Consider the following 21,889-nt stretch of genomic DNA (forward strand, 5'->3'; position numbering starts at 1 on the left):
GAAGAGATGTACATAACCCAGCAGTCCAAGTCCCCCTCCACATTTCTCCACCTGCATATCAGGATACTGTGGTATCTCTGCCCCACCCCCCGCCTTCCTAGCTGCCTCTTATACTAGTTTATCAAATGCCCCTTCCATTCTCCTCCAATCTTCTTTTGGTGAATCATCCCATTCACCCCCTCCTGCTCTTGGCTTCAGGACTGGGAAGGTAAAGCTACCATCTTCCTAAAGACTCAGCACCCCCACTTGCAGTGTGGTGAGACTGATCCATGTTTTTGGATTGTTTGCATGACTGGCCTGGAAACTGAAGCCAAAGGAATTCCCAGTGAAAATGCTTTCATCTTGAGCCAAGAAGCCTGGGTAACTTTGAGTTCGGAATGACCATAGCTGCTTGTCTCGGAAATCTGAAGTAGCCCAAAGATTTGGCTTTCATTTTCTGGTGTGATGTGAAAGCAACAGTGCTTGCCTAAGTAATGGGTGGTGGAGGAAGATCCATGCAAACACCTGAAATGAGAGGCATTTGCGCGTGAACTCCCTGCTTTCTTTGAAATTCCAGATTCTGAGGATGAGTGAGCGTATCTGGCTCCAGCTAGTAAGTACAGAGACTCCCAAGATGGAGAAAGGCAACTGCAACGTTTTAAAGAAGTAGCTAGCTACCTCAGATGAAAACCAACTGTTAGATGATTTTATCGTCTAAGATTCTTGACAATGAATGTAATTTAGGAAGTGATACACATGTGTGTACTTTCAAAAAGAGGAAGTGGGCATTTAGAATTTTTACTTTAGTGTATTGGGGAGAGCATTGTTAGTACTATATTGGCACACCAGCTATGCAAATCAGGGGGTTGGGCTGACCATAAAAGAAACAAGAGGGAGAGAAAGAAAATAAGACTTGAAACGAACTGAGATTTCAAAACCTCGGTGGTTTATCTAGGACTCTTTTTGATAAGGGGCAAATGGACAACAAATTTCAAGTGTAGTCAAAGAGGGCATAATTAAAAACTTTAATTTTTAATTTTTTTATTGTTGGATTTGCCCCTGTCCTGCAAACCTCATTCATTTATATTTCCTTAATGATCCTTGCCTGTTTTGGGGGAGGTAGCCCCCAGATCAGCTTGGGAAGTAGAGGAAACTAGAAAGAGGTTGTTTTTTTTTTAAATTTTATTTTATTAACATTATGTTAGTCACCATACAATACATCATTAGTTTTTGATGTAGTGAGCCACGATTCATTGTTTTCGTATTCGAAAGAGGTTTTTAATTGTTTAGGTATTGCCTACAAAATCCATAAAACCTCAGTTGTTCAGCCCCTCCCAGGCTGCCTTTGGCAAATGCCTTCTAAGCCCCCGCACTCCTGGGGTGGCCCTGGCTCTAAGGCTCACCGGGACCCACGGTGGTGACTGAAGAATGTCCTCACAGGAAATGGCGCCTCCCTGAAAGGCACACTGGGTAGCTCTCCAGCTCTGACTCTCACAGAGGCAACACCCCCAAAAGCACCTGCTTGGCAAATGGGCTCCAGGCACCAAAATGCATTGGAGGAAGTGGAGGTAAGGCCTGGAGTGGAGCCGCCCCCATCAGCAGATGCTGTCGGGGCCCAGGGGTCTCTTACTGAACAGCACTTCTATTCTCCTCAGTCCTCACATTCACCTCTCCTGCCCTTGGCCTCGGGTCCAGAAAGTGAAAGCTCTGTCTCCTTAAGGACCGGCACCCCCACTTGCAGTGGGGGAGACCAGTGTGGGAACTCCAAGAAGCCCCATGTTCTCTTCCACTCCCACTCTTGGTTTAGCCAGAACTGTAGGGAGACGGATTTATTACCGCCATACAAAACGTCCCACGTGTAATTATTCCTCCTGAGGCATGTATTACTTCCCTTAAAAAATTACTTGGCCTGACAGAGTTGCCTGGCACTTCATTTTCAGTCTGATTTGCCTCTGAGACAATGAAATTTCTTAAAACCAGCCTCCTTAAGCAGAAGGACAAGAGTCCTTCGCATCACTGGAAAGAGGAAATAGATGCTTTGTGATAGATTAGTAAAGTCCTTTCTCCTCCTTGCCTGTGAGAGTCACCACCGTTTTCACCTCGAACCCTCCTATCTAAATTGCTCTTAAGGTGAAGTATGGGCTCCCGGCTGTCTTTGAAATGCCATTCCTAATACGTGGGGATGCTCTGTGACCTAAAAAGCCCCCTCACAAGGTTAGATGACACGTCATTACAGACTGTAATTTCTACCGAGAACTAAGAGACATCTGGAGCGAAGTAACTTTATGAGGCAGAAAATTAAAGAACTCACTTCTAGCCTCGTCTATGGTCTGCCAGAGTCAGGATACACGCCACTATTTTCTGCAAAGCCTAAAAGCAAATAAGATATTGATTGAATATAAAAGAAGAGAGACTCTAGTAGTAAATAATCACCAAGAAAGTTTGAATGCCTAGTCTGGAGGGTGAGAATAAAATCTCTTTTCCCATAAGTATTGCTTTTCTACCTTGTATTCTTATAGCGTGGTGCAGGGAAGTAGATTGAATAGTTTTTAAACAAAGGCCATGTTATAACCACAAGCAGAATATTGCTCTAGAATAGAGAAAGGTATGAAGAAAATTATGCTATGGCGAAGAATTTCTTACAACCAATTAATTAGTTCTGGTGACTTGTTTCCTACCAAAGCTATTAAATGAAATACCTTTTGGATTCTCATCTCGGAAATTAGGGAGACACTTTCATTTTGCATAGCCAGACCATGAATTCATAAATTATTTAATATAATATTAATTTATACCGACTACTGACTGTAAACCTCAATTAAAATATTCTGGAAAACTCATTACCCATCAACCTATCTCATAATGAATGTGTCATATCTTATTTAGAGAAAATAAATGAATGTCAGCGCAAAAGGTAATTGGGTTTTCTGAGCATCAGAATTCAGCTGGGATGGTAATCAAAATGTGGTCTTGAGGGTTGTAGAAACCCAAGGCTCTTCCAGATGGACACCGAAGAAGTATCCTGTAGTCACTTGATAAATATTTATTTCTAGCTTCATAATAAAATGTTTTGTTTCTGGCATGAATTGTTTGTTCATGACAAATCTCATTTTGGCCCTCTCTGCTTTCTGCCAAATGGCTAGAGAAAAAGAGAGAATGGGGGACAGTATTTCAACCAAACTGAAGAGGTCTATGAATTGAAAAAGCGTGAGTCACTGACTAGAGAAGATCTTCTAGAGGAAAGAGGTGGGTCTCTAGCAGTCATGTGGTATGATCGTTAAGAACACAGGGTTTGTCTTCACAGACCTGGGTTTGTGTTCCAGTTCTTTCTTAAAGCACTGTGGCTGTTCTTGTTTGGACTTGCATTAGTTACAGTAATGCTAGCCATCGTAACAAGGAGATTTGATGCGGTATAATGGCTCAGACAAAATCACAGTTCATTTCTCCTGTAACTGCCTGAGGCAAATCCTATAAGCAGCAGGCAGCTGTGCTCACGCAGCGAACGAAGGGACCCAGACTCCTTCCATATTGTGGCTCTGCCACCCTCTAGGTCCTTGGGATTGCAGCTGGTGTAAGGAGAAAGAGAACATGTGAGGAACGCAAACCACTTCTTAAAAGCCCTGGCTGGAATGAAGACACCTCACACCCACTAACATCCCATTGGTGAAAATCGATGATGGGTTGCATCTCGACGTAAGGGGATGGTGAGTGGGAAATGTAGTCCCTGTCTGTTCAGCTGCTTGTCAGGAAAAACTCTTGTTAACTATGAACATGATGAGGAGGCATACATTTTGGCAGATGGCCGGCTATATCTGCCATAGGGCTGTTTATCAGAGACGATACATTCTGTGGAAGGGAAGTCGCTGGATTGCTGATGAAAAGTTCGGAGAGGTGAAGGACTTAAGAAAGAGTCAACCAGTAATGGGGGAGCAGGCTTGAGAACAGTGAGATTAAACCTGGGTAAAAGCCAGGTCAAGGAGCTCACCTCTCAGCTAAGAGGAGAGGCATCAGACATCAGGAAGACTAGAGTGCCACCAGTTAATGCCACTGTCAAAAGGGTGGGTCCCAATGATCAGAGACTTTCTCTTCCAGGGAAGCCTCCCTCCTTGGTTCTGTGCTGAGGGCTATAGTTACTGGAGTGGCTGAGGCTGGCCTCTACCCTCAAACAGGAAATGGAGAAAATCCTGTATTCAGGAAGCAGATGATGGTCCTTGGAGGCTGTGTAATACACAGAGGGAGAGAGACAGTTATGTCAAGGAAGTGATACCCATGCTCTTTAAAGATGAAATGATGACAGATGAAAATGAGTTGGTGTTTGTCAGAACTTCTCTGCAGAGGCCTCACCTGGTTTTTCCTACCTTAGTTAGCTTTCTGTAATCTGAAGTATCTAAACATGATACCAAGTAACAGTTAAAGAAAAATGAGGTGATCACAGAATGAAAGCACAAGTAGATGTAAGTACATGCATGCTTATTGATCGCATCATTGTTTTTAGTAGCAGAAATCTGGAAAGATCCTTAATGTCTATCATTTAAGAGAATGGCTGAAGGGCATTACTATATAGCTATTAAAAAGAATGGCTTAGATCTGTATATACTGACCTGGAAGGATGTCCATGGATAAAGCAGGTTGCAAAGCCCTGTTTGATGTGATCCCACCTTTGTATAAACAAAGTGAAACACAAAACCTATATGTGTGTATCTGTTTGTGTAAGCATGGGGAAAAGTGTGTAAGAATACATTCCAAGTTTTAACATTGATATTTGGAGGAGGGAGGTGTTAGAGATTGGAGTTTTTTAACTTTTTCCTTAAGTATCTGTTTTGTAAGTTAATGATTAATAAACAAGAAAAAAAAGGACCCACAAGGGTATTTTAAATCTCAGAAACTGATAAAATACAGAATGCTTCCTCCATCCAAACCCTGATCATCTACTTCTCCTTTCAATAATTATTTATTGAGGATCTACTGGGTGCCAGGTGCTTTCATGGACATTATTTTATTCAAGCTTTAGAATAATCCTGAGAGATCTTATTTACAGGTGATAAAACAAGAGAAAACAGAGCTTTAGTAACTCGCTCAGGGTCAAATCCCTGGGAAGATGGTAGTGAGCATTTGTGCCCAGGCCCTCTGGCCCCAGAGCCTGTGTGCTCTTGTCTGGACTTCACGCTCCTAAAATCAGGAAGAGAGGTGGCCCTATTCTCTATTTCTGAGGTCAGGGAACTGAGCATTCTAACAAAGCCTGGTTAACTAGTAAGGCTCCTAGTTCATGAGCAGAAGGGTGACCTAGAGCAGGTCAGAATCCTGTTGGGAATAATCCCAGTCCTTGCTGAAAAACATAAGCAAAAGGACTGGAAAGACCCAATCTTGAAAGAATCCCCTTGGAGGTGAGTCACTTGGTGACAGCCATATGGGGGCAGAGAAGTACACTGGCTATAATCTTCTTGAGGGTCTCAGGGTAGTGGGAAGAACCGCTCTACTTTTGCAGAGAACCGCTTTGCCCCCAGAGGTGTTTTCAGGGGCCCTTGTGTGTGTCAGCTCACTCTCTTCCTTCTCCAGTTAGGAGCTCTCTGGTTATGATAATGCGCTTCCAACAACTGAAGAACTGAGAGGCCGTGGGTTTCTTCAGAACACATTTCCAGCCAGAGATAGCATTGTGGAAGACAAAGAAAAAAACTCATTTCTAAGTTTTTGTTGGAATTGGCAATTCTGGCAAGGATTTAAAAAACTAGGATAGTTGGGGCGCCTGGGTGGCTCAGTTGGTTAAGCGACTGCCTTCGGCTCAGGTCATGATCCTGGAGTCCCGGGATCGAGTCCCGCATTGGGCTCCCTGTTTGGCAGGGAGTCTGCTTCTCCCTCTGACTCTCATGCTCTCTGTCTCTCATATAAATAAATAAAATCTTAAAAAAAAAAAAAAAAAACTAGGATAGTTTCTCTTGGTGGGCTGAGCATTAGTGTCGAGACTCGAGGCTGTGGACGACCCAGGAGGCTTAGGTCACGCTACTGTGCTTCTGTGGGCTCAGGCGTTTTTGTGGCACGCTTCCTGGGTCAGCTCTCTCCAGAAGTTTCAAATTAGCAGGAACGTGTTTTAATTAGACAAAATTGTAGATATTTCAAAAATAGTTAAAGAAAAGCTAAAAAAGAAGAATGTCTAAGGCAGTGGTTCTCAGTATGAGTATCGAGTTCAGGCCACACCCCAGACCAGTTAAATCAGTATCTGTGGGGCCAGTGTTTCTACAGTTCCCAGGTGCTTCCACTGAGCTGCTGAAGGTGAGAGCCACTGGTTTACTGACCAATATTCTCACCCAGTTGCCCCAGCAAAGGTCTGGCAGCTGGGCCTGTTCTCAGGGCTGAGGTCACTCTGGGCGATGACTGACAGCTGGCGCGGACTCCGAACCTTCGAGAGGACCCCTCTTTGGGCCCCACCCTTCACTCACTGGTGAGCAGCCTATCCTGCTCAATAGCCAACTCACAAAAGCCAAAATATATTTATGGGCTATAGTATTTTTCCATCCCAAACAAAAATAACTTGATTAAGGCCCATAAAAAATGATTAGTGTTACAACTTTAGGTTACCTATTTTATTAAATAGAAGACTGAAGTTTGGCAACTCTTAATTACTCTTACTTAAAATATCTATCTGGGTATTTTTAAGAAAGGGGCAGGTAGACAGTTGTCTAAACTTCTATCTTCATGTTATGTAAGTGATAAATCACTAAATTCTACACCTGAAACTAAAAATAAAACAAAAATAAACTATCTTCAGATTACATCATGGACCAACTAATGAAACCAGGTGGTCTGTGGGTGGTTCTGGAATGTTGATTGCACATCTCCGCTTTAGTTTATGATTCTCTAATACCTGCATGGACATTAGCTAATTATTCCATTTTGAAACTCTACTTACTGGGGAAAATCTGTAATCTACTTTAGACTTGGCACGTTTCTTCATGAGACCAAATAGAAGTGGTTAAAATCTGAAACATGGCAATAATTGGCCTCAGGAAAAGAGTAAATGCGGTATCATTTGTTCATGTGGCAAATTTGGTAAATGGGAGTTCTGATGTGGTAACAGGCTCTAACAAGACCAGGGGCTTGTAAATGGTAAAGCGCTAACATTCCAGATTGATAACTGAGCACTGACAGAAGTGATGTTGCTGAGGTTGTCCTCTTTGGATCTCACACACACACACACACACACACACACTCTCACATACACTCTCTCTTACACACACACACACTCCACACCCTTCACAGTCTTCCTGTCAATTCTCCACATTGCTTTCCTCTGGAATACTTTATCTTTTTCACTGACAAAAGCTTCACGGCGGGGAGTTCAGTCGAGGAAGTGCGAAGAGGTGAGAAATACAGGCAGTATCAGGCTTGCTAGTGAGCAAAAAGACCTATCCTATGAAACAAAGTTGTAATTTTTATTTTACATATTTATACATAAAACTTTCAAGGAACCCTCTGAATCCAACAGAATGTTAATAGCACATCTAAAAATGAACTTCAGGTAGTCAACATTCACAAAATGTTGAAAACTGCTTAAAATGTACCTATTACGGAGAGCTACAACTTCACTACGAGGCAGGCATGGATTTTCTGACTTGTATAGATAGCACCGTCATTTACAGTTCTTCTTTAAAACTACAGTGAAGAATGAAAGTAGTCAGTGGTAAAATACTGCTCCAACTTAAAATCTCTAAACAAATAAAAATAAAGTCAAAACTACCCTCTTTGAGAACGACTTGTGATGGTGTCAGTGCTGTACATTTTTTGTAACCATATTTTATTAAAATGCCTGATATTTAGTGGCACCGTAAAAAAATTAAAATAAATTAAGAAGCAAAGGCCAGTCACTGGACGTTAAGCTTCAGACATAATCAATGGCTAACACTGATATTCGTTTGTTTCTGCGCCACCTTTAGAAACAGCATTTTTACAACCACGGAAGCAAAAGAAATTCTAGCTTGTCCTCTCGGTCGGATGGCTTCTTTTACTTGGCAGGCATCTTCTCTGCCATGTGTTTCTGCTGACTTTCCGCATGTCTGTAAAAGGAATCATACGATCATTTAGTGCCAAGGGGGAAGATTCAAACGGCTTTCTAATCCACAGCTACAACAATCCCCCAAACTGAGGCTCAGAGTTACTCATAGTGAAACCCAGAGAATTAAGTAACAGTACTTAATCCAAATGGCTTTGCCCTCTTTAATTGGTATATTTTATGTACGATTCCGTTTATTGAATAAGCCACTAGATTAACCTGAGAATGGTAGATGTCACTACTTTTGAGAAGAAAAAGCACAGTGCTTAAAAAAAAGAGAGAGAAGTATCTGGGAAAATACAGCCAACAAATGTTTCATGTGTTTCCACGTGCCAAGTACTGCTCCTGGTGCTGTGAATTTGGCGGTAAGCAGACACTCAGTTCTTTGGTTTCGTGGCACGTATATTCCAGGGGAGAGGGGCAAAAAGGGAACAGATAGCAAAGAAGGAGATAGCAGATAGAATGTAAGTGCTAAGCAAAAAGTCTAAACAAGGTGTTGTGACAGAAGGGGACCGCATGACTGCTTTATCTAAACATGCACACAGACACAAACATAAGCATTCAAAAGGCTCTTGACAGAAATTAAAGCCAGTAATCCAGTTCCCCTCTTACAAAACCTAGTCTTCCTAACAAACTGTGGGTCTCTGGAGATGCCAAGATTTTCCATGTTTGCATACTTCCCCCGCCCCCCGCATTCGTCCCAAGGGCATGATCTTGGCAGTGAGAGTAAGGGGTAGAATGGGAGGAGTCTTCTTAGTCATTGAGCCCTATTACGGCCCGTGAGCCCCACATCCAGCCAACCTAGCCACTGGCCAGTGAGACAGAGGGGGAAGAACGGCCAAGCTGATGACAGCACCTGAATAAGTGCGCTAATTAAACGTTTTCCCAGAGAGTGGAAGGGTTTGACGTCTGCAAAAGACAAATGTTTTGAAGGACAGTTTTAGGAATTTATAAATTTGGCAAGAGAAAGCATCTAAGGCTGTGGTTTCCCGCTGTAATCAAAGGCTCAGGGGCAGTTTTTGTGTGCTGCCTAGATTTGGGTAGTCAATGACGTCAAGTTGAACTCACTGGTTTTGTGCAGAATGTCTCCGATCTATGGAATAGGGGAGACAAACCACAAATACTTTCAGAAATAGGGAAGTGACAACAGCGTCCTTGCCACATTCAACAGCCCACAAATAATTGGTGATATTCATTTAACAATAAAGGAACTTGAGAAAAAGAGATTAGCCCTTTATTCCTAAAAAAACATGCCCTTCAGCAGACCCTGTCACGGCCCTGTTTATGTGTATAGAACAGCCTTGATCACTTTCATCAAGTAGCTTATGGGACTCACTTAAATTCAGCTCAAGAAATATTTTGATGCCCACTGAGCTCAGATTCCACTGTAGCTAATTAAATTATAGTTTCTATAGCAGTTTAAAAATATGTATCCATGTGAGTGCACACGCGTGCACGCACACATTAGCGAGGGGTTTTTCTGGGCGAGAAGGACAGGACAGGAAATAGTTTCAGAAAATATTGAAAGCTGGGTGTTATTTTGAGACATACATACATACAAGCACGAATTTCATTAGCGTTTTAAACAAAGGAGGGAAAAGGTTTTAGTCCATAAAACTAAAAGGTTCTCATCAACTATTTATATGAAAGTCCTTATTAGCATTTGTTTGATTCAAGCCCCCTCCCCCCGCCAAGGACTGCTTTTTTAGCAACAGTCATTACCGAGGACCTGCGCCAGGCGGGCCCTGTCCTGGGCTCTGGGGACACAGCAAAGAATGAAAACGGCGTGGCCTCTGCTTTAGATGGAGGGGGGGGCTGTGTGCAGTGAGTAAGGAGAAACAGCAGACGATTTAACACAATATGATTGGGCTCCACATGGAAGGGATGCCATGTTGCCAGAAACACCGAGAAGGGGGTCCTACCCCAGTCTTGGGGGCTGGGGGGACAGTCAGGGAGCACTTTTCTAAAGGGGCATTCTTTAAGCCAGTACATCTCAAATTCAGCTCTGCATTGGAATCACCTGGAGAGGTTTAAAAAAATCCGAATGCCCAGGCCACCCCACAGAATCATTAAATCAGGATCTCCGGGGTGGGACGCAGGCGTCAGCAGTTTCTAAATCTCTCCAGGTGATTCCGATGTGTGGTTGAAATTGAGAACCACTCATCTGCACTGACACTGGAATGGCAGAATGCCTCATTCTCCACTGGACAGGTGACGGGGACAGGTGAATGGGACTTCCCAGCCGGTCGCTCTCAGCCTTCTGGGATCTGGCTGCAAAATTCTGACCTTGCCACCTTCAGGTATGTTTAAGTACCCTCAGATCCCCCCCATGAGCAAAGGTACGGCTTGTAGCCAGGAAGGGACATAGAAACATCTCCCCACCTTCTCCACTTTAAAGAGTTCCTCTAACAATTGTAAATTAGTAACTCCTCTCCTTTGCACCCACGGTTCTGCTTGCCCTGTTTCCCATGATCACACCAAACTTAAGGACTAGCTTAACACCCGGAGAGCGGAAAGGGGCCTCTCGGCGTCCCCCTGGCGATGAGGAATGCCGGAACTGCTTTGAGGAGCAGAGGAAAGCTCTCTGCTGTCACAGGTAAGTCACAGCGTTTACAAAAGAGCTCACATTGGTTTTAGAAGATGCAGGTTTTGGTCTTGGATTTCACTAGTGATTTCCCATAATCTTAATATCTATATACAAATCTCTTAGACAAAACAAAAAGGGACGTGTCTTACGGTTGCTGGAGCAGTGCCTGGATACATGGGTAGGGGCAATAATGTTATGTGAGTGTTATTGTGACATTTTAGATACAGACGAATATACTAAGAAGGTCTGAGGCCTTCTGGCTCTTTGTTTTTGTTTTTTGTTAGGGGCGCGGCAATACAATATCCAAAGCATACAACACAGAGTACTGCCCGTAGGTCTTTTTTAAAGAAAAAGCCTAGACATAGTTCTATAGCATTTATTTTGCTACCCAAACTATTTTTGTAACACTGAATTTAGAAAAATATTTTTTTACCCAGCATTACAATTGAGAAGGGGTCCTGTGGTAGGTGCTAAGTGCATTTTCCCTACATATGTTTTCAAAGCTTCTCTCGGATGGTTCTGGATCGTGTGGTTAATTCCTTATGTTACTGTGACAAGCAGCGTTCTTTCTCTCCTTGGGGAGCCTTCTACTCTCTGAATCCCATTTCTGGGATTAATAGTAATTATTACCTCTTGGTTTAAAGACTTTGTATGTACTGTCTCAGGAAAGGTAGCAAAGTAAATATGAGATCATACGAACGTTCACAGTATTTCATATACTTTATATACTTACGGGGATAGGCTTTTCTACAAAGAAAACTACTAAGAAATGCAAGATCTTGACTGGCCTTAACCTCCTTTCTGTATCCCGGTGGGGTGGGGGCGGCGGGGGAGGCAACATTCTTTCCCTCTGTATAGAGAGGTGCTTGGGGCCAGGCCCAGCTGGAAACTCAAGTCCTGGAGTCTCCTTTCCAGTGAGAGCAATCTGGTGGCACTGGTGTGGTGGAAAGATGCCAGTGTCCCTGCCTTCTGGACATGGCAGGTGCGAGCGAGAGCTGGGTGGCACCCACCGCACGGCTGCTCGTGTGCTGGACGCGTGCCAGCATGGAATGGCTTAGGGCTGACTGCCCAGGGGGACAGTCCTTCAGGAAAAAGTCCTGCTGGGCCAGAACTGCTGACCTGATTTCAGTGGGGGTGTAAGAAATTTGAATGCACTGGGAGGGCGGTTGTGAAAAAGCAACACATTTGTGTGTGTGTGCGTGTGTGTGTGTGTGTGTGTTTAAGCAATGCATCTGGAAAGGAGTTTTAGGCACTTCCTCTCCATCTCAACAGCTGACACCAGCAGAGATGAGGTGAGTTACTCATGGAAGTAAGGGGAAGGAGTTCTCTAGAGCTTGCTGTTGCCTTAGTTCTTAAACTTCAGAGCCCCCTGGGCCTCTTTCCTTTTTCGGAAAGGGTGAGGCATCACTGACCTGGTCAAGTCCTCGATGTCCACCAGCATGGCGTCTTGCTCTGTGTGCAGCTCGTCTCGGATGAGGAGCAGCTGGACCAGCTCTTCATTCAAGCCTGGAGCAAAGAAAAGGGAGCATTTAAAAAACAGATAAAACTGCGTCTAAGTCACAATGTGCAGCTATACGGACCCATTATACAAGCTACTTTTGCTAAGACTTGGAATTCTTCTATTAGCCTTTCACAAGCCCAGGAGAAGTCCTCAGTTTGAGAACATGACGAGTTTGCATAATTACAGAAGTGTTGGAAGAAAAGGACCACAGTATGAAGGATTTCCAATGACATTCACGTTAAAGTGGGAAATGAAACCGTTACTTGTTAGGGAAATAGCTTGCTAGAAAAAGCAGGGTTTTGTTTTGCACAAATGTGCACAAAAACGTCTGGGCCATGTTAAGTTCTCCACCTTCCGTCTTGAGGATGCTCCCATCCCCGACAGCTGGAGGGACATCCAGCACCAGCAGAGGAGGGGCCTCAGAGATGCTCCAAGGCCTCCTACGGCCCCGCAGAAGCAACAGCCCCAGGGCGGGCTGTTCTCAGTAATATCTAAGTCCTATCTCAAGTTATGTGAAAGCCAGATGCATAAGACCTTGAAATCCCGGATGAGTGCCAAGGAAAAGATTCCTTAGGATTTATGCTGGGAACCAAACACATAGAGAGAGAAACGTTTCTAATCCTCCTGAAACCAGTGCACTGGGTGAATTTAGCTCCTGTTCCCGAAAAACAGGAACAAGCAAGGGGCTCTCTGATTTTTAACCCTTAGATCGAAGCTTCTAGGTCTGGACGCATGGACGCATGGGCCATAGCGTTCATTTAGCAGCAAGAGCTCTGGGCCCAGAAACAAAAGATAGGAAGGAGGTATTCAGCTAGGTCCTCCTTGGAAATGCTTTTAGAGATCCTGACTTTAAACGATGCATTGATCTACCTTTAGTTCAGACTAGTTTCCAATTTAAAAAAGGGAGGGAAAAAAAATCATACGAAGAGGTCTAAATTCATCAACTACTGAAAGGAGCTAGATGATACTTTTAGTATTTAGAAGTCAAAGGAAGATGTTTCAGTGGTAAAATATCAGAAAGCCTTTAGGTCCTTGAAAGAATTATAGTCCTAGTAATTTGCTCTCAACTAAAATTAAAATGTAGTCGAATTAAAAAAAAAAAACAACCCTGTGAATCTATGGTTTCTTAATTAGAATGTCAAACCCTTTCTCTTGATTTTAAAACAACACTGAACATATTAACTTAACTCTGAATATGCCCAATTCTATTTTTTTCACTATGTTCTTAGGGTAGCTTTTTAAAAAATAAAAAAAAAAAAAAAATCCCAATGGAGTTGCTTTTTAAACTAGCACTCAGTAGAGGGCCCACATAGTGCATGGAAATTTTTTTCCCATATGAAGTTTTTCACTTTTTACTCTGGAAATTTTCAAACTGATAATAAATGCAGAGAGACTGATTTAATGAATCCCCATGGCCGTGCATCCAACCAGCTTCAAAAATGATCAACTCATGGCCAATCTTGACGCATCTATCTCCCTTTCTCCTACCAGATTATTTTAAAGTAAATTTCAGATATTGCATCATTTCATCTATAAATATTTCAGTATGTATCTTTAAAGACAGGGCTTTTTTTTTTTTTTAAAGTTAACATACCCACAATACCTCCATCATACCTAAACAAATAAATAAATCTTTTTTTTTTCTTTTTTTTTTTTTCAGAGAGAGCTTGCCAGTTGGGGAAGGTGGGGAGGGACAGAGGGAGAGGGAAAGAGAGAATCTCAAGCAGACTCCATGCACGGAGCCCGACGTGGGGCTCTATCTCACGACCCTGATGTCATAACCTGAGCTGAAATCAAGAGTGAGCCACTCAGGTGCCCCATAAATAAATCATTAATAAGACATTCAGTCCGTGTACAAATTCCTTGGTTGGCTCTTAAGTGCTTTTTTATAGTTAGTTTGTGTGAATGCATTTGGTTGGCGTGTCTCTTAGGTGGTTTCTAACCTGTAAGTTTTATAGAATCGTATGTTCCCAAGGTTGGAGGGCTTCCGTTAGTTCCGCTGGACTAACCACACTGCCCAAGCGAGCACGTCTATGTTCTCTCTCTCATCAGGCCGAGCAACTGACTGCCCTTTTCTGCACAACCAGCCACCTCAAGTGAGTGCCACTCATCTGCCACTACTTGGCACGCTTCTCTGGGAGGCCCTTCTTTATTCTGGGGAGAAAAAGGCCCGTCATTTGTCATGCTGTAATTGTCACATGCTGCTCATACATATTTTCCCCACCTGGAGTTCCACAAAGTAAGCTGAATCTGACCTGATGAGCTAAAATGAATAGATACACAAGTAAAGTTGAGGGTTTCACTGCGTAATTAATGAAGTGTAACTACCAAATTGTAGTCTAGAAACACATGTTGTGAGCCAAACACACACCAGCCACTGTGCTAGGTGCTGGGGGTTTGAGATGAATAAAAAGGACCTATCACCTCTGCGAACCTTGAATGATTCTTGAACTTTCTGAACATTTTACGGTAAAAAACCAAAAACAGAGCCTTGTGATTCTCTTCCTTCTCTTGCAGCACGCAGGAGGAACCCAAGGAAATGGACAAAGGAAGTGAATCAAGGAGGTAGTACTATCCCACGATATTTCACACTTGACACCCCATTTTCAAGCACCCGCACACTTACTTTCTATCTGGGAATGGAGATCATTGACTATCACTTGTAGCTGCCCGAGAGTCATGTCCCGCAGGTCGGTGGGCTTTAAACTTCTTTTCATCAGGCATTCGCTTATGTGAGGCATGTGTGGTAGCTGAAGATGCAGAGGGAAGAAATGGAGGTGTGACCCGAGCAGCCAGGGCACTGAGCACAAGACCCACTTTTCTCCCGACAGACCCACTCTCACCCACTCCGTTCAGGTTCTGCGCTCCACAGCCTTCCCAGTCTGCGCTTCCCAGCGCGAGCTCCCCGCCCCCCAGCCCCATACACCCCGTTGTCGTCCAAAGCTCTACTGGCATCAAAATACTAACACTACTCAGATCAAAAGCTATCCGACTGGTCATGAACACAGGCTGTGACAACCGTGAGTCAGTGATCATGTCCACAAATGAATGACTAGGGAGCGCCACGAATACCAATGACATGGATAAAGTTAGTAATATCCACTCTTTATGAGTTTGCACCATGTTACAAGCACTGTGCTGTGTGCTTTGGATGCTTTGTTCACTGAATTCTCACAATCGTGCTCTCACAAAGGTGTTATTATTCCCATTTGATAGATGACAAAACCGAGACTTCAGTAACTTGCCCAGAGCCCCGCAGCAAGTTAATGGCAGTGCTGGACTTCAAAGCCCAGGCCCTTATCCACCATGCTGTACTGTCTTCCCTGGAAGGTGGGAATGACAGCCAAGGCGATAGTGAATTTACCACAACCAGTAGGTTCTAAACTGATACTGCTTTAATGACACTAAAATATTCCCCTGACAGCTAATACCACCTCTAAGAAATACAGTAGATATGAATCAAAAAGAGTTTACTTTCGTGTAATCTCTTATGTATCTTTCAGCGATACAGTAGGAAGGAAAAGGAAACAAACTTAAATATTTCTCAATGACAGTACTTTTTACAAACTGCCTTGCAGAAACCCAAGTTTGCATAACTCTGGGAAAGAACTGGGACCACGTCAACCATTTGCAGTCACCAAAACATTCTCTGGCGTTTCAGTGTCTACTGCTTACGAGATCAGCGACGGGAGACTTTTTCCTGTTCTGTTTTTCCACTTCTACTTGCATTTTGGCCATTGGTTTGGCCATGGCGAGGGCCATTTTGGCTTCGGCTTGCAATTTCTTTTGCCTCGTGAGGAAATCCATGTCATCCAGGGATTCGGATTCCTCTTCGGTAGTGTCTCTATCAGAATAGGAAGAACTCTGTTTGCTCTGTGAAGGAAAAAAGAGCAGCCCTGAGCTTTCCGTGTCAGGCGCCATCTTTGGAGATGGGCTACAGCAGTCCCTGGGGCCTCCCAGAGTGGCTGAGAGAGAGTCCCCTCCAACAACGTGACTCGCCACCTGATTTGGTCTGTACAAATCTCAAATAACATTAAAGCAGATGGTTTCTTTCCTCAGTGCCAAGAACAGACTCTGATTTTAGCAGAGTCACGTAATAATAGGAAGAATCTACTTATGACAATAAACTTGAGAGGTCCCTTTGATTCTTGGTCTCAAAACTCTCCTGAAGGGATCAGACACAGCAAAATATTTAACCCAGAGCTAAGGCAGTGTGTTCTCTGGAGTGGACAGGATCTCAGGCGTCCAATGGAGTTCTGACCTTGCCCTGCACTCATGCACCAACACAGTTTCCTGCTGGTTGGTCTTTGGTAAGGAAGGTGATAAAGACTTCACAGAGAGTAAAGGATTCCAGCAATTAGCGGCCTGGATCATTAAGTCATCCTTTGTAGTATGTGTGCAAGGAATGAGTAAGGAATGTTTTATGCACATTATCTTGCTGGTTTCTCTGAGCAACGGCTCTGCATGCTAGCGCTCCCATCCTCACCCGGATCCCCGCCGCTGCCTTTTAAAATGTGTCCCACTGCTGGTCTGCACTTAATATTTCTAAGCCCAATGGAGAAGGACTGGCACCTAGGATAATTTTCTGGGGCATATGTGATTTCTCTCATGGCTTAATGTGAAAGTAGTTGCTAACTTTAACAGAGCTTATGTCTCCTTGTTGTATCACAGCTTTGATTCTTCATTGCCAAATTTTAGGAGCATGCTATGTCAAGGAATGGCACGAGACGTTCCTTTTTTAATCTCTGCCATGTTTTTTTTCCTGACTAACAGCAACAAAAAAGAAGCTAGGTGACCAGGAAAGCACACACACAGAGCTTTGGTGGCTTTGGACTCACCATGGGAGACAAGGGGGTGTCCAAGCTGGTTTCAGTCTTACTGTCATCAGCATCGCTGTCCTTATCACTGCCGCTGTCGTTGACGAAGCATATCTGCAGGTTCATCCCACTCTGCAGCCTGCGTGGAAGCAGACAGGACACCAGTCCTGCTCAGCTACTTGTTATCTGGGGGTACGCGTTACAACTGTCTGGCTTTGGTAACAGAAAGCAGGTTTAGGTGTTCTTCGCGTGGAGAAGTGGGTGACCAGTATCACTCCCAACTTACAAATGAGGACTTTTACTAAAGGACAATGATGATAACTTACTGAGTTCGTAAGTTGATAAACGATAACTTTTGCTAATATTATTTTTTTTCACACCAATTTCATGTTACGTGAAAGATTACTTAAGGCCACATATAATAGCCCCCGGCACAATACCAAACACATGGTGGGTGCATAATAAAAACGTGTGGAGTCACTGAGTTTACATGCCTGTTGATAAAGATGAATGGGCTCCTCAGCCTGCTGTCATCTAGTGTCCTGTCCCATGGGGACAATTCAAAGAAGTGCACCAGAGCCAGCCTCCCAGGGCCACTGCTCTCTGAAGAAAGACTCCTTTTTTCCCTCCTCCAAATAGACAGAATAGGGCTGTCTGAAGGGAAACTATGCTTTGAGTAAGCTGCCAAAAGCCATCGAAGGGAGCTCATTTATGTCATTAAAAAAATACACCACAGGTTCACCGTAGAGAAACTTAAGGAAACCCTGAACCCAGTCAGAAGGGCCCAACCTTGCAACCCAGCAGAGTGCCTGGAGCACAAGAGCCTCCGAGGTGGAGACTTCTCCGGAGCTCATTATGTCTGTGGTGAATCCTGTCGCTCCACGAGCGAGGCTGCTGGAGAGGTGACCACAGACGGTCACCCAGCGGTGTGTCTGTTCCACATGAGGGCGGACCACAGATACAACTTCTGTCCTAACCTTTTTTTGAAATTGAACACATTTCAATACTGGTTGGCTATGAAGAGTTTCAAAGAAGTAATTTTCCAAGCATCCCTGGTAGTCCCACTCTGTGTGTCAGGGTAGAAGAGAAGGCAAAGGAAGCTCCTCAGCAGCGAGGGATCCTAAGGAGACTTGTCTAAGCCAGGTTTAGGAAGCCAACAGTGAACTGCTCTGGCATTATTACCGTCACAGGGAGGAATGCAAAGAGCAACTCGTCTGATAGTTGACATTAGTATCTTTTTTTATTCCAATGGGCAGGGATGCTTTGTATAAATTGTTCAGATGACTCACGTAAAGTGATTCTTTGACAACGATAGGGAACCTGGGAAAAGAAAATCTACCGATTTAATACAGGCACCGTCACTGTTACGTGTATGTACTGCCACCTATCGGTAACTTCTGGAATTACTGAAAATCCAGTAAGGAAAGGCAACCTTCCCCTGAGCAGACAAGGAGCCAGGCCCTCGCCAGGCCTGGAAGGCACACGTTCTGCTGTGGTCAGCTCAGGATGCTTGGAGTCCGTTGGACTTAGGTTCTGAATCCTCACTTCTTTCTCTGGGCCCACTACTTAACCTCTATGAACCTCAGTTTCCTTATCAGTAAAATGGGGTGAATAATTCCATGTTTTGTTGGAAGGATGAAATTAGTTCAGCGCTAGGCCAAGGGTAAGTATTCTGTACATATTCATAGTCCTCCTTTTTCTACTTTCTGAAAGCCCAAAGGAATACAGAATTTTAAAGGTGATGCGGCTTTGTAAAGGGACCTCTAAAGTCACTTACTTGAAGACCTCGCCTGGCCTTGAGTAGCTCTGACAGTGTTCTCAAGCTGTCTTAAACTATTCGGCAGTTTGGGCTTCTACTGAGCTGGAATTTATTGCCTTTTAATTTTATTCCATTGGAGTTTTTTTTTTTCCCCTGGAGAAATCTAATACGTTCAGGTTACCCTATGATCCCACATAATTAAGTTTTAAAATTAATTATCTGTAGTTTGTCAACCACCCCCTTCAATCAACCCATTTTTAATTTAAAACTCAAGATATATGGATTGGGAAATAGTGGGAAGTAAAACTGCAAATTAAACAAAACACATTAAAAGCATATTTTAAAATTAAAAAGGCATTTTAAATTAAACTTAATTTGAATCTAGGAATATGTAACATTTTCTATTTACTGAACTGCTAAAGTCTTGAAAAGAAGTGTCTGGCCACTGGGTGCACAGATTATAAAGAAATACAATAATGCATGATACCATTACAAAATAAGGTTTAAAACATCCGGGGATATATATTTTCATTCTGAAGAAAGTCTGATCATAAATTCTGTCATTCTGCCCCCAGCTGACCTTTGTGCTAAGGATCAACGCAGACCTCAATCAACCAAACCAAACAGCATTTCTAACTTGGGAAAGGCAAAGGAAAAAAAAAAGGGGAAAGATTTAGTAGTCAGAATGAAATGAAAAAACACCTCAGGTAGAAATTCAGAAAATCGCCTTAGTACCACATTATCACCGTGGGAAACTGAACAGAGCTTCTTACGGGGTGAGACTTACAATTACTTACAGCAGTAATCACCAAGAATGTTACTCTCAGGAAAAGGAAATTATATGACATAACAGCTAATGGTTCAGAGGGGATTTTAGTAAAGACATCTTAAAATGGACTCAGGTTTCAAGAAGGATTTGTTTGCCTTTAGCCTTTAAGCAGGTTTTAAGATGAAGACGGCTTTGGGGAAACTCAATCGCAGTCCGGCTGGGGGGTGAGTGGGGCCCCCTGGTGTTCTCGAAGGCCTCTGTGTCACAGGGTCAAGCAATGATAACCCCTGTTCTGCCTCCCCCCCTCCCCACCCTGGGGGGAAGCACAGCTGCTCTGAGGCTCACTCCTGCAACCTGGAGTCCCCAGCCTCGGTCCCGCACACTGCGGTGCGCCCGGCCTCACTTAGACCCAGGCTACACAGTCTTGCCAGATCCATGCTGCCAGGGGTCTAATTTGCCTGGATCTCTCAAGCAACGTCAGAGGTGAAAATGAAACATGATCCTCATCTTTTAATTAGCGATATAATTTAAGGTATCCAAGTCAAGGTTGCTTGATGTTTCGAGCAGCATTTAGCAGCGTGTTGCACGCAAAAGGCTGCCTGCCATCTGCCTTGCCTGTCGATATTAGAGCTGGAAGGTCTGTGTCCTGGTCATCCCGGAAACCTCTTCCCCTTATGAACCGCGAAGCAGTGAAAAAGCACACTGCAGCCCGGAGTTACTGACAGGGAGCCCCGGGACCTGAACAGAGGGTCTTCCGGCTGGACAACGCTCAGAAATATGAAGACACAAAGACTGTGTCTTCTGGGCATCTCAGCGTGAGTGGAAGGGGCTTTCTTAGTGACAGCGCCTGCTCGCCAGCAGCAGGAAGGCATTTAGTCGGGAGGGCGTTCAGCACAAACATCTGCTGGCTTTTAGGGCGAGGAAGACCTTTTTTTGTAAAACGCCTGGGCTGACTTCCAACTACCATTGCCGGGGATATTATTAAAATACGCACAACGCCAAGAGGATGGCAGAGGTGAAAGGTTTTGAACTACCAAGAGGACGGTATCTCAAAAACCTAGCCAAGTGATAATATAATCTGGTATATAGATAATATTTTTTTCAAAATACAAGGGCAAGACCAGTTTATTCCCGGAGGAGATTGATGATCCTAAAGTCTGCTGTGATTCCTAGTAGGGCGGTAGCCACTGTGAATCTGGCCTTTGTCCTTGGCCGTGGTTTGAGGTGACTGGGACTGGGCTGTTATGAGGCCGGGTCTGAACCCCAGAGCTACTTGGTGTTTTCTGATTTTAGAAATAGCAGTGTCCCAGCACCAGCTTAGACCGCCGGTGTCGACACAGAAACGTTTAAGATTCTGTGGTTTTTACCCCCTACACCATCCCTTAGTTAACTTCACTTGAACTGTTGCACTGAATTTGAGTTTAAAATGATGTTCGCTCGTATTCCCTTGTTGGGCTGTAAAACCACCTGTGGGTAACAGGCAAGGTAAGAGCTAGTTACTCAGAGACGTCAAAAAAGTTCCCCAGACCCGTAACAGCCTGATTTATAAAAATGGTCCTGATTCTCCCCTCCCTGCACCTGCCCCCTCTGTAATGTGACCTTGCAGCTTCTCCCCTCAAGGGCTGGAGTCTATTTCCCTCCCCCCGGGCTGGCTTCTGACATGTCTTGCCAACAGGATGCACACGAAGTACCAGTGTTCCGGTGCCAAGTCTCCCCCTCAGGACAAGTCCAGGCTCGCCTGCTGGCAGATGAGTGACTTCCTAGCACCGAGCTCCATCAGCAGTTGTCCCCACTGAAGCCCCGAATGCCCGAGAGAGCTCGGCCAAGGGCGGCAGAGGCACCTGACCCACTTGCAGCAGACTGCAGATGCGAGTAAGCCCACAGGAGCCCATCTCTGATAGTAGAACTGCTCGGCCAACCTAGAGGCTCCTAAACAGAAATCAATGTTTATTATTGTATGCTGCTGATACGGGTGTTTTTGGATTATACATCATCATTGTGGTGACAGATAACTGGTACAAGGTCACAAAGAAGAGACTACAGGCTGAACCTCTGGCTTTTGAATCCAGGGCCCTTCCCCCCATACTACACTTAACCTCAGGTCTGGGTTTATTAGCTCTCGCCCGTGTGTCTGCTAATATAATCTTAGGGGGCTTATACCTCCTGCAGTTGCTTATACTTCTAAGGTAATTGTTTGGTTTTCCTCGAGAAGCGGACCGAGAAGGAACTACCCATATGCTTATGGTTCAAACATGCCTTGCTCATTTTCTATCCACAACCAGAGTGGCTGTGAGCCACTGGCCCCGCTCTATCATTTGTTGCTCAATATCCCCAACTAGTTTGTGGATGGGCCATTAAAATATGTTATTTCCATGTATTTTAATGGATCTTTGATGCATTATTCAAAGACTTTATGCACAATAATCACCCATA

General features: G+C 44.0%; 1 protein-coding gene across 4 annotated transcripts in view; it reads right to left on the bottom strand.

Annotated features, from left to right (window-relative positions):
- Positions 1–7,385: 7,385 nt before the first annotated feature.
- Positions 7,386–21,889, bottom strand: part of SCHIP1 (schwannomin interacting protein 1) — a 119,598-nt gene continuing 105,094 nt past the window's right edge. For all 4 annotated transcript variants that reach the window (XM_045903471.3, XM_054504344.2, XM_045903473.3 and 1 more), the window contains 5 exons: positions 16,950–17,067; positions 15,787–15,984; positions 14,738–14,861; positions 12,023–12,116; positions 7,386–8,027 (listed from right to left, as the gene is read on the bottom strand). In XM_045903471.3, the coding sequence (XP_045759427.1) occupies positions 7,976–8,027; positions 12,023–12,116; positions 14,738–14,861; positions 15,787–15,984; positions 16,950–17,067 (586 nt within the window). In that variant the 3' untranslated portion in view covers positions 7,386–7,975. The remainder of the gene's footprint in view (positions 8,028–12,022; positions 12,117–14,737; positions 14,862–15,786; positions 15,985–16,949; positions 17,068–21,889) is intronic.

The sequence above is a fragment of the Mirounga angustirostris genome, unplaced genomic scaffold, assembly GCF_029215605.1.
Source record: "Mirounga angustirostris isolate CCGP_5_RB_7025 unplaced genomic scaffold, mMirAng1.0.hap1 SCAF_1, whole genome shotgun sequence".
Classification (NCBI taxonomy): Eukaryota; Metazoa; Chordata; class Mammalia; order Carnivora; family Phocidae; genus Mirounga; species Mirounga angustirostris.